The sequence below is a fragment of the Arctopsyche grandis genome, chromosome 3, assembly GCF_051622035.1.
Source record: "Arctopsyche grandis isolate Sample6627 chromosome 3, ASM5162203v2, whole genome shotgun sequence".
Lineage (NCBI taxonomy): Eukaryota > Metazoa > Arthropoda > Insecta > Trichoptera > Hydropsychidae > Arctopsyche > Arctopsyche grandis.
In genome coordinates, this window is record NC_135357.1 from 20,870,872 (window position 1) to 20,885,693 (window position 14,822).

A 14,822-nucleotide genomic window follows, 5' to 3' on the forward strand; every position below is an offset into this window, starting at 1 on the left:
ATTGATTATAATTTTATTTTGATATTTGAATTGAATTTTAATATAATAATAATAGTTTTAATTTTGATATTTAATTTCAATTTTTAAATTTAATTTTTATTTCGATATTTTGTACGCTACTTTTTTTATCCTGCTGGTTAAAACGTTGGACCAAAATCGTCGTTGGTTTGGTCCGTACGCAGCATGAGACCACGCTTGCAAAAGCCCACCTTTTAAGGGGTTGAGACCACGCTCGCAAAATCCCGTCTTTCAATTGTCTGAGCATATTATTGATCGCGTTGGAAAACGACCAGACAGTCCGATTTAAACAGCCACCGTGGGTAAACTTCACGCTTGACGTTATCCTCGTTCCCATTTCAGCTCATATGCTCTCGCCTGATGCGGCTTCGAATGAACTTGGAAAAGATAGTAGGAAGGCCAGATAGCGTTGACTGGTTCATAACCTCAACCACACTAAACATATATAACATCCTTACAGACTGTTTTCATTGTGTTTAACTTTTCCTGTATAGCGAAGCTACAGTCCCCATGCACAATCTCTGCAACCGAAACCTGGGAAGACGCCCCGATACGGAGTTCCCACGAGGAAGCTACCGCACCGCAGCTCTACGCTCAGCTGATCATCTGATGGTAATTTGTCGTTTTAGCGTCCTTTATGGTTAGACCAATTTAAGTTGGCAGCACTGCATGCTGTGTTCCTCACGCACACATACTCATTCACAACTAGGAATGAGTGGTTTGGTGATTACTAGTCAAATGTGAACCGGTCGCTCTGGATCGGTCACACGTGATCACCCGTCACACTAAAACTGGTCACACCCGAAAATTGGTCACACCCAAAAATTAATAATTGGTCGAATTTTTGGGTGTGACCAGTTTTTTCGTGACTAATTTTCGAGAGTGACCAGTTTTAGTGTGACGGGTGATCACGTGTGACCGATCTAGTGCGACCGGTCGTCCTGTGACTGGTTCACATATGATAAGTAGTCCGTTTACCGGAATGAGTATAATTGTGTGAGAAATGCAGACATGCTGCCAACTTAAACTAGTATTACCATAAAGGACGCAAAAACGATAAATTACCCATCTGGTTTCCGAACTAAATGACAACATTTGGTCCCCTAGCCGGGTGCAAACATTATTAGAGTTTGCCAATTTATCTGATTTCACTGTTGAAACGGTTTGTCACTAATTTGACAACCAATGTAGCATGTGTCACTTTAGGGCCGCCTGTTAAGGCACCAGGGTGAAAATATAAATTTAATAAATAAAATGTATAGAAAAAGTCGAGTTTTTTATTGGGTGATTAATTTTAATTCACGAGACGAAAAGTCAGAAGAGAGACAAAAGAGTGAGAAAAAAACAAGCAAACAACTGACAAACTCTGCTGTGCAGAGTTTTTGTATCATTTTTGGAGGCTGAGAGCGATTCTATGCATTCTACTTCTATGATCATATCTGATTTAAATATTCACGTAAATAAATGTAAAATATTGATGGCTTTTGTGAAATAAGTGGAAATTTAAAAATAAATGTTTTATATATTTGATAAAATACAATAAAAAATCTGGTTATATTGAAATATGTATTTATTAAACTTACATTAGTTATTAAAAAGCAGCAATAGTTAAAGAGTTTAAAAGACTTGATAAATCTTTGTATTAAGCGAGTGCAACTTCAATTTAAAGAAGATCGACATGTGGTTACCTAAAAAATAAAAATAGTATTAAAAACGAAACAGTTCATGTTTATATATATGTATATATATAATAATAAGATATTTATGGTAAAGCAAAACACGTACACTGGAGCAAGCAAGCAAAATACATGCAAGGAGTCAAAACAAAGCACTCAAAATTTTATTGATTTATGAATCATTTTTTTTTCATTTTCAGCTACAAAATGCAGAGCCCATTTCGTTAATTACAAAAGTTTCGTTAATTAAAAATGTTTTTTTTCGTTTAAGTTTTTTTTAATAAATGAATTTAAGTATTGGAAGTGAAGCTAATAAATAGTAAATAACTTGTATGAAATGTTGTACCATTAAAATAACAGTCAAAAGAATTTTTTATTCGCATAGTAAGACAAATGTGCATTCAAATTTTGACAATATTTTCATTCACACATACATTCAAATATATTTAAATTTAAATACATATACTAAAATTTCCAGAAAATTACTACAAAATATAAAATGTAAAATAAATGTTTTTAGAATCAAGCACTTCTATTTTTATTTATGCCAGAAACCCCAAATAAATTGAAATAATAAATTAATTTAAAATAAGGACCTGTGGCTATAAATTTGAATTACGTAGAATTTTTATTAAAAATCTATTTGAAGTATAATCTCTTTTACATACAAACTCATATGAACATTATCACATCATATCGTTTATGAATTGTGAACATTTGATTCCACTTCTTCACTAGCCAATAGACAAAAAACGCCAAATAACCAAAGCATTAAAAAAAGCTTTAAAAAAATAAATGCAAGCAAATCAAAAAACAATACAATAAAAAAAATTCTAAACTCTACAACGAAAATTTCAAGTGTATGAAGATATTATGTAAAAGTATTTTTGGGGTTCAGTCTGATTATTGAAATAATAAATATTAGCTATTAAGAATTAATAATGTAAAATCAGTGAAAGTTTTTACTATATTTAAATTGAAAATTAAGTTTAAACCAAACAAATATAATGTATTCCAATAAGGGATGTATGTATGTATAATATTGAAATTTGACTAAATATTTCATACTCAAACAATAACAAAGAAAACAATATATAAAACGTCTTAACATTTTTCATAATACCTATTGCTTAGAATATCCCGTAAAACCGCCATTAAATATAATACATCCATTATTAGACTTTATAATATATGTAAATGGATGACTTGCATAAAATTCAGGCATTATATTAAATGATTCAGCTACAACAATTACTTCTGTAAACAAAAATAGACGATTCGTATTACATCGAAATAATTTGTTTTAAATGCACGCTAGAAATGTATAAGTAATACTTAAAATTAATACCTTATTAGTTATAGTTGCCGTTAAAAGAATGCAATTATATTCATAATGCATGCAAAGTAAAATTTAAAAATGTATATAAGGATTCTATAATAAAATACCTGAACAGAAAAATATTATCAATTGATTTGATTAATCGATCCCATGAACAATACCATATCGTTATTTGATCTTAGCAAAAAATAAAATGGATGATCAGCTGTCAATATTATTTTAAGCAGACGTCCACTTCTTCCCCTGATTTGCATTACTGTAAAAATGTTGAAAAAAAAACACATATTTTAGCCACTGTACCCACATGTATTGCGCATCATACTACATACATATAAAAGCTGTCTGTTGGCAGTGGTGTCACCCTAATGGTTTCCATGGGTTTTTGGAAATCCGTTCTTAGAAATCTAAAAATTCATATAATTTTTGCCAAAAATTATACAAATCTTGAAAATTGTTTTTGATGGTTACTACTTCAAAAAGGTCGTAGTATATTACATAGCAGGTAAAGAGAAACTATCTTTTTTTCCGTTATGCACAAGCAAAAGTAACTGTTTAAATTGTCTGCAGTCTACACTCGGAACTATCCTTCCTAGTAATAGTCAAAGAGAAGCTTGGTAAAAAATAGATCCAGATTTACACCAAATAGTAATTAATATAATTGATAAATTATATATTATCTAAATATTTGAAATTAATCAATTCATTAATTTATTTCAAATATTAATATTTTTGAGTATTTTATAGAAGTATATTTGTATATTTTTATGCTTCTAAAGGTTATTTTTTATTATATATGGTATGTTTTTATTTAATTCATTTTTTTCATTTAACTTTTTGAGATTTTAAAATTTCAAGCTCTTTTAAGGAAGAATGCGAACACTGCGAACTTGAAGAGTGTCAAAAATTTGAATTAGAAACGTAAAAATATCAACTTACACTAATCAATTCAAATTTAACAGCTACTGGATTTATACAAATAATCATTTGAAATATTATAAATTCAAGTTATATGTAAGAAGAAATTTAATCCAAGTCACTATTACGTAAAAAAATTGGAAACCCGTTGTTCCAAAATTGGGGTGACACCCCTGTCTGTTGGTCTATTTATCTATATATTCCTGAAAGACAATAGTTACATATGTATATCGTCTTGATACATATGCAGTGAGAAATTAAAAAAATAATTTCTCGGATAAATTTAAAATTACGAGATTCGAAGAAACCATTTAATAATGCATAGAAATAAAAAGTAAAATTTTATGAATGAATGAATTTTTGAGAAAAAAGTTAAAAATATTTTCGAAAGGTACTGAAGATCCAAAAACGTTGGAAGTTTCAAAATTCACTAATTTTAATTTCATGAATTTGAATTTTTAAAAGCAAGTACCAAATATTTTTCTTAACCACCCGCTAAATGTCAACGAAGAAAACTAATCTTATATGGTTTTTAGTTCACCTCCAGTTGCATTTACAAATACAAGTAATAAAGAATTTAGGTCTGTGAGACCTATTCCATAAATTAAACTTAACCCGCCTGAAAATAAAATTTATATAACAACTAGCTGAACCCGGCATGCGTTGCAATACCACAATAGCGTATGCAATTCCCGTTCCCATTTGTCGGAAAAACGCAGGCAGCGAACACATTTGAAATTATTGCGTTGCAATGACTCATTCCCGTTTTTTTTTCACAGTAATCGTCCCGGATATGCATACAACAAATCCTGAAAGTTCCATCGTAATCGGTTCGGTGGTTTAGGAGCCTGTTCGAGACACACAGAAAGACCGACAGACATATAGACATTCATTTTTATATATATGTACATATATAGATTATTGACAGTGAAATCATTTTGGAATGAGTACCTATGTACATATGTACATATATATTGAATAGTTTCATTTAAGGCTTTGGTGGTCTCTATTTTTTTACTAATTGTGTATACCTTTGTGTAAATTCACTCTTGGTAACAAATGTTAGATATTTGTAAACAAAATCAATTTTCAAATAAATTTAACCAAAATTTTTTTTTAATCCATTTTTCCAGATGGTGCTGGTCAATTTTTTTTATCATTTTTTAAATAAAAAAATACCAGATGTGTTAAATTATTTATCAAGTAATAAACAGGTTTTTAATTAAAATCTAACCATTTTTAAGTGGGCTCATTCATTTTATTAATATTGACTTTCAAGATAAAAATTATTAATATAATTGATAAAAATATTAATATCCTTGCTAAAAATAAATATAATATGTACAACAAAAACAATTATTGGCGTAGAACCAATTGAAAATTCTACTGAAAAAAATTTTTAAAGAGCTGCTTCATTGTCAGATACATGCATCCTGCTCGCGCACACGTAAGTGAGGTTGTGCGATGAAAACGGGGAGATTTCCACGACATGCCACTGGTACATACATACATATATACTATTTTTGCCTTTTTGCGAACTCTAAATCTGTTACCATATATTGTGAAGGAAATTTAGAATTATAATAATTATTTTGATAGGGTATTATTGTAATTTTTTACATATAATTCCAACTCATTTGTTTGCGGAAAAAATAAAGAGTTATGATACTGAAATAAAATAATTATAAAATGAAAATGATCAATTAAATAAAGTATTACTGTTAAATTAATTAATATTAAAATAAATTGGTTTGAATTTTATTTATATCGTCAGATAAGTAGAGGACCTCGTTTGTATAAGAAGATTTAGTTGGTTCTTAGAAAAATCTAGTATTCATACAAAGTGTTTCAATCGACATTAGTAATTAAAACTGGGGAATTATAAGTAAATAAAAATTAAATGTTATAAACTATAGTCACAGATTTCGATTTAAGCAATGAAAATAAACCAAACTTCATAGCACCAGACTTCACCACAAAACCGCCTAATAATGAATTTGTAAAATGATTATGGTTTTATAATATAACTTTAATATCTTGATCAATTTAAAATAGAAAAAGCAATGCACTAAATTATACCAATAATTTTTACTCCAGTTCATGTACACACCTGTACAGAAAATGCCTATGCAATTATTTTCCATGAAAAGATCCTATGAATAAAATTGAATTAGTTTTTGACTTTAAAATGAAAAAGAAAGGATGGTCTGCATTAACTCTCTTTATAGTAACCATACGGAACCTCTTAGCTATGACAACAAAACCTGCAATTATATATAAACACACCGCATTCAGTAATATATATATAATATGATCATAGATCAAAAATTGAATAGTAAAAGAAAGAAGGTTAATAAATAATAATTAGCCCATGTTTTTAAATAAAAATTATGAGTTCAGCTAGTTTTTGCAAATTCCCTTAGAACTCGAAACTCAGGCTATTGGAATCCTGACGTCCTGTTTTTATTATTATTAGAATTTTTATCATTGTTTTTTACACATTGTCATTCAACAGGTGATTTCGGATAAATAATTAATGTGCAAATTAAAAAGAATTTTCATTGCTTGACAAACAATGACTGGAAAACGATCATTTCGAACATTCTGTACCTTCATGAAATAATTTAATTTTCTCGTAGATCAGTGATGATGGGTACATTATGTATACATATATCGAAAATGAATGTAATTTTCATTGCATCCGAATGTTTTATAGTTCGTTAAATATTTCAATATTTCAAAGTTCATGAAAAATATTTGATGTATAGAAATTTTCACTTCATAGGAAAAATAAAAATAAATGTATCTTTTAAAAACAGACGACATAGTAAACTAAATAAAATTTGAAATAATAATCTGAACACTTTTATTTTTACCTAATTTTCTATAATCCTAAAACCCTAAGTAATAGTTGATGTAATAATAAGTTAATGCAATTCTACCTATAATGCATACAAAAGGCAATTTAAATAATAATGTAATTATAATTTAATAATTTAAAATGCCAGAAAAATAATATACAAAAAAATTAATATATCAAAATAAAATATTACTGTGAATAAATGTTAGAAATATTTTCTTGTTCTTTTGAAACATATCTAGTATATAATTTTGAAAGAGACTTTATACGTAAGGTTTAAAGGTTTGTGTGGGTGCATCGAAAACAAATCAAAGTTTCTATGACGACGATATCGATATCGTTTAATATTTTTTTTTTCGATTCAACCAAATTAATGTTTATTGTTAGATTGTTTTGCCATGTTTAAGTTGTTTATATTACAAATACCGAGCGAAGCAGGGTGAAACCACTAGTATAACATATTTTAGTTCATACTGGTAATACCTATTCAACAAATCCTCTCCAAGCTCCTACAAATATAACTCTACAGTCTTTTTTATATGCGAGAATGAAATAAAATGGATGATCAGCTCGAAAAGACCGTTTGCCATACCGCGTACCACCTAGTGCATTAATTTGGAAAGCTGTAAAGACAAAATATATTTAAAAAAGGCATTAATGATAATCCGAAAAATCAAGTGTTTAGTTTAATTAAGGAAAACACAGTGTTTTTTTTTATATTTCAATGGTATAAAAAAAATAAGGATACGTAAGATATTCTAAATGTATGTATAGTTCTAACATAAACATAAACCAGGGGTCGGCAGAAACGGTTCATGTCATAAAAGAATTAGATAAAATACATGATAGATGTTCATCGAATATGCTGCCTTTCCCAAAAGTATATATGAATAAAACCATATTTAATGAAAAAAATTAAGAGAAATATAAAAAAAGACGAGACTTAAATCACTTTAAAATTCATAAATTAAACGAATTCATCCAATTTGAGCAAAACCCGCCAGTTCGTTTTCAAGTTCAAATTAACAAATATTTCAAGAATATCTTGTGTGATAGCATAGGGTAAAATATGACAACCATAACATACATATGTATGTACATATGCATATGTTTAGAGCTAATTGAACTAACAATTTAATTTACTTGACTGTGTTAAAATGAAATATTCAGTCAACGAAAAATTTCTTTTGGGTTATTTTGAAACAAAGAGTTATGTAACTATAACTTTAAAATATGATAAAAAAAAATCAATCCAAACACCTTAGTAGAAAAACTCCCCATCCTGTTATATAAAATAAAATATATATTTAATAACCTTCATATTTTAAAATAAAGTTAAAAAAACCATTTAAAAATATTATATATGATTTTTTTAATATATGATTTTTGATTATATCTCTCTCGTCTATTATTCAACATCAGTCCTGTAAACATAATTCTTTCTTCCGAATTTTTTATCATGAAGATAAATGGATGATTTGCCTCAAAAATAGGGGGAGCCGAAAAGAAATCGATCTCAATGCCTGTAGTTAGTTTTAGAAATATTTTCAATATTAAAAATTTTCATACGGACAAATATACACTTCATAAATTGATATACATATTTGATAATTAATAAATATAAATACGTCTACGTCTTATATTAACAAATACTAAAGCATAACTTACAAATTGTCTCTTAAACATGGCGCTTATTGAATTATATCAAATAAAATTACTAAATGAATAAAACTATTCCTTCTGATTCATCTATGAATTTTTTAATTTATATATCATTCAGATAATATACATTAAAAACCAATCACCACACACAAAACCATGTCAGTAGATGTAAATTAGTAAATACCAATGAGTTTGTGTTAATATTTTTAAATGTTGATGAACAGGAAATAAGCAATAAAAACAGAATTAAATAAACATGTTTTATTCTTCAATGAAAATAGTATGTACAGCATAAAAACTATTTATTTCCCAAGAATTTTCCCACGAATGCAATGTTATTTTCTTGATGAAGCATGTAATAAAATGGTCGATTCATTTCGAAGATTATATTTTTGAATGGAATCATTGGAGCAGCACAACATGCAATCATAAATCCTAGGAAAATCCAAAATGATACAAATTAACCACTAATTTTGTAAATACTACAGAAATCAATCATAAAAAAAATCACAATATTATTCAAAACTCGAGAGTTGTTCTTTTAAAAGATTATTTGGCAAATATCACATAATCATGAATTTAGTAAATTTTACTTGCTACATAGTTATAAATTCAAGATTACCACTATGCACCGGTATTTTAGTTTAGTAAATCATTTTTATCACAATACGTATGTAGCCCCAAAATATTATTGTATTGACTCCACTATATAAGATAATCGTATTTTTTGAATCTCTTGAAATCTTCTTTAAAAAAATGCGATAAGAAGATCACATCTTATGATGTAAAAATCATGTAAAACTTGGCATAAAAAAATATTGGATTTTTTGCATCCCCTTTAAATATTGGGGCATCATCAGCAAAAAATCATGAACATTTATTAAAATATGCAGTATAATATTTTGTACATATGATTAATAAAACATTTTTTTTATTTTATCCTGTCAACAATTTTAAAAAAATACTTTGGGATTGTTAGTATCTAAAGCTATTTTATTACATAAATTACCTACGAGTAATTTAAGATTTTTAATTAAAAAAATATATATTTTTCTGTTTAAAATATGTACATCATATGTACATATATACGTGTAGTAAATTTAATTTGATGTCTAAATCTAACAACCACCGTGTGTGCAAGAACTTTGATAGCTGGTAAAATTATAACAATCCAAAAATTATAGTAAAAAAATAAAACAAAACAAAAACAACTACATCATTTGTAACCAGAAATTATAAAAATTACTGAAAGATTTTCAATCTAAGTAGTTCTATATGAAAGTTGCGATTGTCTTCATGCAGTGTTAATTAAATTAGGCAATAATTAAATATATCCATAAAAATATATTATAATAATATTGGCGGCTGGCAATTGTTGGGTTTTCCATTAATTACATTAATAAATTATTTCAATAGTGGATGCTCAAAAAATCAAGAAAATTATAATGTAATAATATGATAAAATATTAATAAAAACACAAAAGTTTTATTTTACGTATGTTTAAAACATGACATCAATTTATGAAATGGATTAACGCTTGGACAATTTTACCTGCTGCCATTATATTATAGATATGTATATGTATATACAAATAAATACATGAAAATGTATACCAAATAACCAAACATGCACATATTTTTGTAAATTACCTATAAGTGATTTTAAAATAATTTAACATTTCCAATAAACAAAGATTTATTTTCCTGAGTTTTTAAAATATATATAAATGGATGGTTAACAGTAAACTGGATTGGGGGTCTAACATTAGTAAACATTGTAAATCCTATGACTCCAATAGCTGCAAAAATTTTGAAAGTAACAAATATTATGAATAAAAAAAAATACAATACAACTTATATGGGTCTACCTCTCGGGCCGGAATGTGAAATTACCGAAAACGCAAATATCGGAAGGCAAAGATCGAAAATCGAAAGATCAAAAAAAAGGGTGCATGGTAAACGGTACATACTCACTTAATTTGCGCGAGCAGGATACAACAGGAACAAGAGGAACAGGCTTTTCCTCCCGTATTAATGTGCGCACGCAGAATACGGGAGGAAAAGCCTGTTCCTCTTGTTCCTGTTGTATCCTGCTCGCGCAAATTAAGTGAGTATGTACCGTTTACCATGCACCCTTTTTTTTTTGATCTTTCGAGTTATGATCTTTCGATTTTCGATCTTTGCCTTCCGATATTTGCGTTTTCGGTAATTTCACATTCCGGCCCGTCACGGAGACCGAACTTATATACGTATACTTATATAGAATATTTTTTACCGTTCGAAATCTTTAAAAATAATATTTTGTGTGTATTTGTGTGTGCGTAAGTTAGTAAATATTATACTCTGTACAGTGAATCTGTATTTGCTAATAAAGTGATATTTTCACTAATTTAAATATATTATATCTGGCAGAGTTATTTATGCAGCTATTCAACCAATGTAAGAAGCAGACATTAAGATTCTCACGAATGTATATTTGTATTCACTTCATTAGTCGTCAGTAGATAATTTAAACATATTGCTATTAAAATACGTTCTATAATATTCTCGATAATTATTACAAAACTTATTATTGCATCAATTCATAATTACGTTAAAGGTAAAGAGATTCTGTTATGTAATTAAAATTTTATTCATTAAATAAAAAAGCAGAAACTTATAGATTTGTGAAGACAACAAGAATTGTATTCATATCGATAATTTTTAGTCATAAAAAAGTACATAAATAGTCACAGCATTACCGTAGTCCACTATCACCTATGTAAACTCTTGCTTCAATTTAAATATTGCACTAAAATTTCAAAACCGTTTCATTTGTCCAGAAAACACAACAAAGTCATCATTGCTTTTGAGATAAAATGTAAAAGGATGATCCATAATAAACAACTTTGGTTGGACGATTTTAAATGATCTTGAAGATCCCCCAGATCCCATACCTATGAATTGGAATATAATGATCAAATTTGATTATTTGAAAAAATTTGGCGTCATATTAATGAACACGGTGAGATTGGTGAATGTGCCCAAACTATATGCTTAATGTAATTTTGATAGTTGATAAAATTATAACAATTCAAAAAGTATAAAAAGAGAAGAAGAAAGTTATAAAAACTACTGAAAGATTTTCAATGTAAGTAGTTGTATATGAAAGGTGCGATTATCTTCATGCAGTATTAATAAAATTAGGCAAAAATATTGTATGATAACATTGGCGGCTGGCAATTTTTGGGTTTTTCATTAGTTAAATTAATATATTATTTAAATAATGGTTGTTCAAAAAATCATGAAAATTTTAATTGTTAATAAAAACACAACAGTTTTATTTTACATACATACACATGCTAGAAACATGACATCGAAAATAAAAACAACTAAATGGACTAATAGGACCATTAATACCTGCTCCCATTATACTACATATATATGCATGTATATGAGGGTTCGGTGATTATTTCGCACACGTCACTAGAATCTCGATCACGGAATATCTGGCACGCAAAAATTCCATCCATCGAGAGTTACCCACGTGAACAAATACTCTAACGAGAATTCGAGTGCCAGATATTCCGTATTCGCAATTTTTGTGGCAACGATTATCTTATGCGTGATCGCAATGTGCGAAATAGTCCGTTAATTAAACAAACATGCAAATAATTTTGTAAATTACCTATAAGAGATTTTAAAATAATTTAAAATTTCCAATAAATAAAGATTTATTTTCCTTGGTTTTTAAAATATATATAAATGGATGGTTTGCAGTAAATTGGATTGGGCGTCTAATATAAGTACTCAATGAATATTCCACGACTTGAATAGCTACAAAAATTATGTAAATAACAAAATTATAATATTGTACATATGTACATATGTATTGTATATTCTACATATTTAAATATTTGTACAATAATTTTACCATTCGAAATCTTTAAAAAATCATATTGTGTGTGATGTATGTGTATTTGCTAATACAGTTACATTTTCATTAGTGTAAATATAAGTTATGGTTGAGTTAAGTTAAGTCAAAATACCAAAACGACAATTAATAGTATTTTTATACTCAAAGAATGCAACGACCAATTCATGAAAACGGCAATAGGCTTCCACCATTCATGAAATAAGTATTATTCTTAACAAGCTCATGTAATGAGGAATTTCACAAATTGGGTATAACATACGGTAAAGGTTAAGAGATTCAGGATTAGAATTTCATTCACTAAAAAAGCATAGTTTTCTTTTTAATTTGTGAAGACAATAAGAATTATATTTACATAAATAATTTTTAAAGTGCCATAAAACAGTCACAGCATTGCCATAAGCACCTAAGTTCTTGCTTCAATTTTAAATATTACAATAAAATTTTCAAAACCGTTTAATTTGTCCAGAAAACACAACAATGTCATCATTGGTTTTGAGATAAAATGCGAAAGGATGGTCCATAATAAATAACGTTGGTTGGACTAATCTAAATGATCTAGAAGATCCCTCAAATCCCACACCTATGAATTAGAATATAATGACAAAATTTGATTTGAAAAAAAAAATTTGGAGTTCTTTGAAAAGCGATAGTAGTAAACATGATAACATAACAACAACGTAACATTTGTGAATTTGCTCAAACCATATCTGTATGTACTTGATTTACAAATAAATTAAATCGCTTTTCAAAAAACTAAGTAGATAATTTAAAAAAATGCTAAACATAACAAAAATATTCTATCAATATTTTTGAAACATTCGATTGAGTGATGAAAAATAGTTTCAAAATCATGACTAATTATACCACAACGAAAGCAAATGCACCAAAAATAAAATTAGAGCAAAATAATGATGATTTAGTGAATTAATACAATAAAAGCGATTCTATAATAAAATCCAGTCACGAACTTGAAAATTGCAGCCACGAAAAAACCGGTAAACGAAAAATCTACTATTTCATTAGAACATTTTTAAACGCAGGAAGTCATAATATTTTGAATTTCGTGTGCGCAATTTTCCATTTTCGCAATTTTCGGCGACCGGTTCGTTCGTGTCACCAATGTTCGTGGCTGGTTCTATCCGTTCACCAATAAAAGCACAACTATTCATGATATGTAAATACATAGCAATACTTCATATGCCACACATCATGTACAAAAATAATAAATGAAATATTAAATAATGAACCCATTAATTAAAAGTGTTTTCGTTAATCAAGAACGAAAGTTGGAGGTTCTAAGGCGATTAGATACCGCTGTAGTTTCAAATTGAGTTTTTAAGTCATATGGCATATGCAGTGTTGTTTATGTATGGTGTATCAATAGTGCAAATGCCATACTTAATGCCATGCTAATCAAATTTTTGAATTGATTATAAATCTGAGCAAAATATTGCGAAAGAATCATTGTGGTATGACAAACAAAATATTTTTTGTAGAAAAATTGAATGCTATTAAAAGTTTTACTTCCATATTGAACCATTATAAAAGTGGTCAATTTGCTATATTGCACATACACTAATGATACAATCAGTTTTGAAAATTTTATTTTATATTTATGTATTTTTAAAAAGGGATACACAGATATATATGTAAATTTAGGTACACATTTTTTTTATTATTACCATGTTTGAAGTTTTCCCATAAATATTATATCACCGTTATTGCTGTTCTTCAAAAGAAATACAAATGAATGATTTGCATTGAACGTTCTACTTGGTCGAATTGCATCAAGAGTAATAAAAAGTCCTGCGATAAACCCTCAATTAATAAATACTTTGAACAACACACTTTCTATACTCCCTGGTTGAAAAAACTCAAAAATACTAACCAATATGAACCGACTGATCACAAATATGATATTGAAATTTTTTATACGATCAGGTTTTCAAGATATGAGCAAGTTATAATTTTCTCAATATTTAATGTTGTGAGTGTTTAAAATTAATATTTTAGTCAATATAGAATTGTTTTTTCTTTTAATTTTCATACGTGTATTATAATTTTAAAATTCTCATCATATTCATGGTCAACGGGTGTGAATTAGTTTAGATTTTTAGGTTTTAGCAGAGGAGTTGAAGAATCACTTTTGAACAGTGTTATTCTATTATTTAAATTGTAAAATAAATAGTCGAGTGTTAAAATAAAACATTTTTTTATATAATATCTTATGTAGCTGTGAATCAAATATCAGAAGCAAGTTTGTATGTATGTATGAATTGTTCTGTCTGTACACATCGTTATAGATAATTAAACTTATGTTAGTGATTCTGATGAAAATGGTATGTATGTTTATGTATTTGAATTATTTGATATTTGCCATGAAAATTTTCCAATCAGAAATAAAATAAATGGTAAATCTTTATATAAAGAAAAAAA

General features: G+C 27.8%; 1 protein-coding gene across 46 annotated transcripts in view; it reads right to left on the reverse strand.

The window, feature by feature from the left end:
• Positions 1-1,282: 1,282 nt before the first annotated feature.
• The window catches only part of LOC143909928 (alaserpin-like), a 29,273-nt gene continuing 15,733 nt past the window's right edge, over positions 1,283-14,822 (reverse strand). For 3 of the 46 annotated variants that reach the window (XR_013260409.1, XR_013260417.1, XR_013260400.1), the window contains exons 9-11: positions 7,292-7,431; positions 3,141-3,289; positions 1,572-1,706 (exon numbers count right to left, since the gene is read on the reverse strand). Coding sequence is in view for 24 of the 46 variants with exons in the window: in XM_077428212.1 (XP_077284338.1) it covers positions 8,144-8,331 (188 nt within the window). In the remaining 22 variants the exon portion in view is untranslated. Of the gene's footprint in view, positions 1,707-2,817; positions 2,952-3,140; positions 3,290-6,058; positions 6,213-7,291; positions 7,432-8,123; positions 8,332-8,709; positions 8,906-10,120; positions 10,270-11,211; positions 11,407-12,137; positions 12,287-14,068; positions 14,193-14,822 lie in introns of those variants that run through there. The other 43 variants (XM_077428231.1, XM_077428241.1, XM_077428216.1 and 40 more) reach the window with 30 other exon arrangements.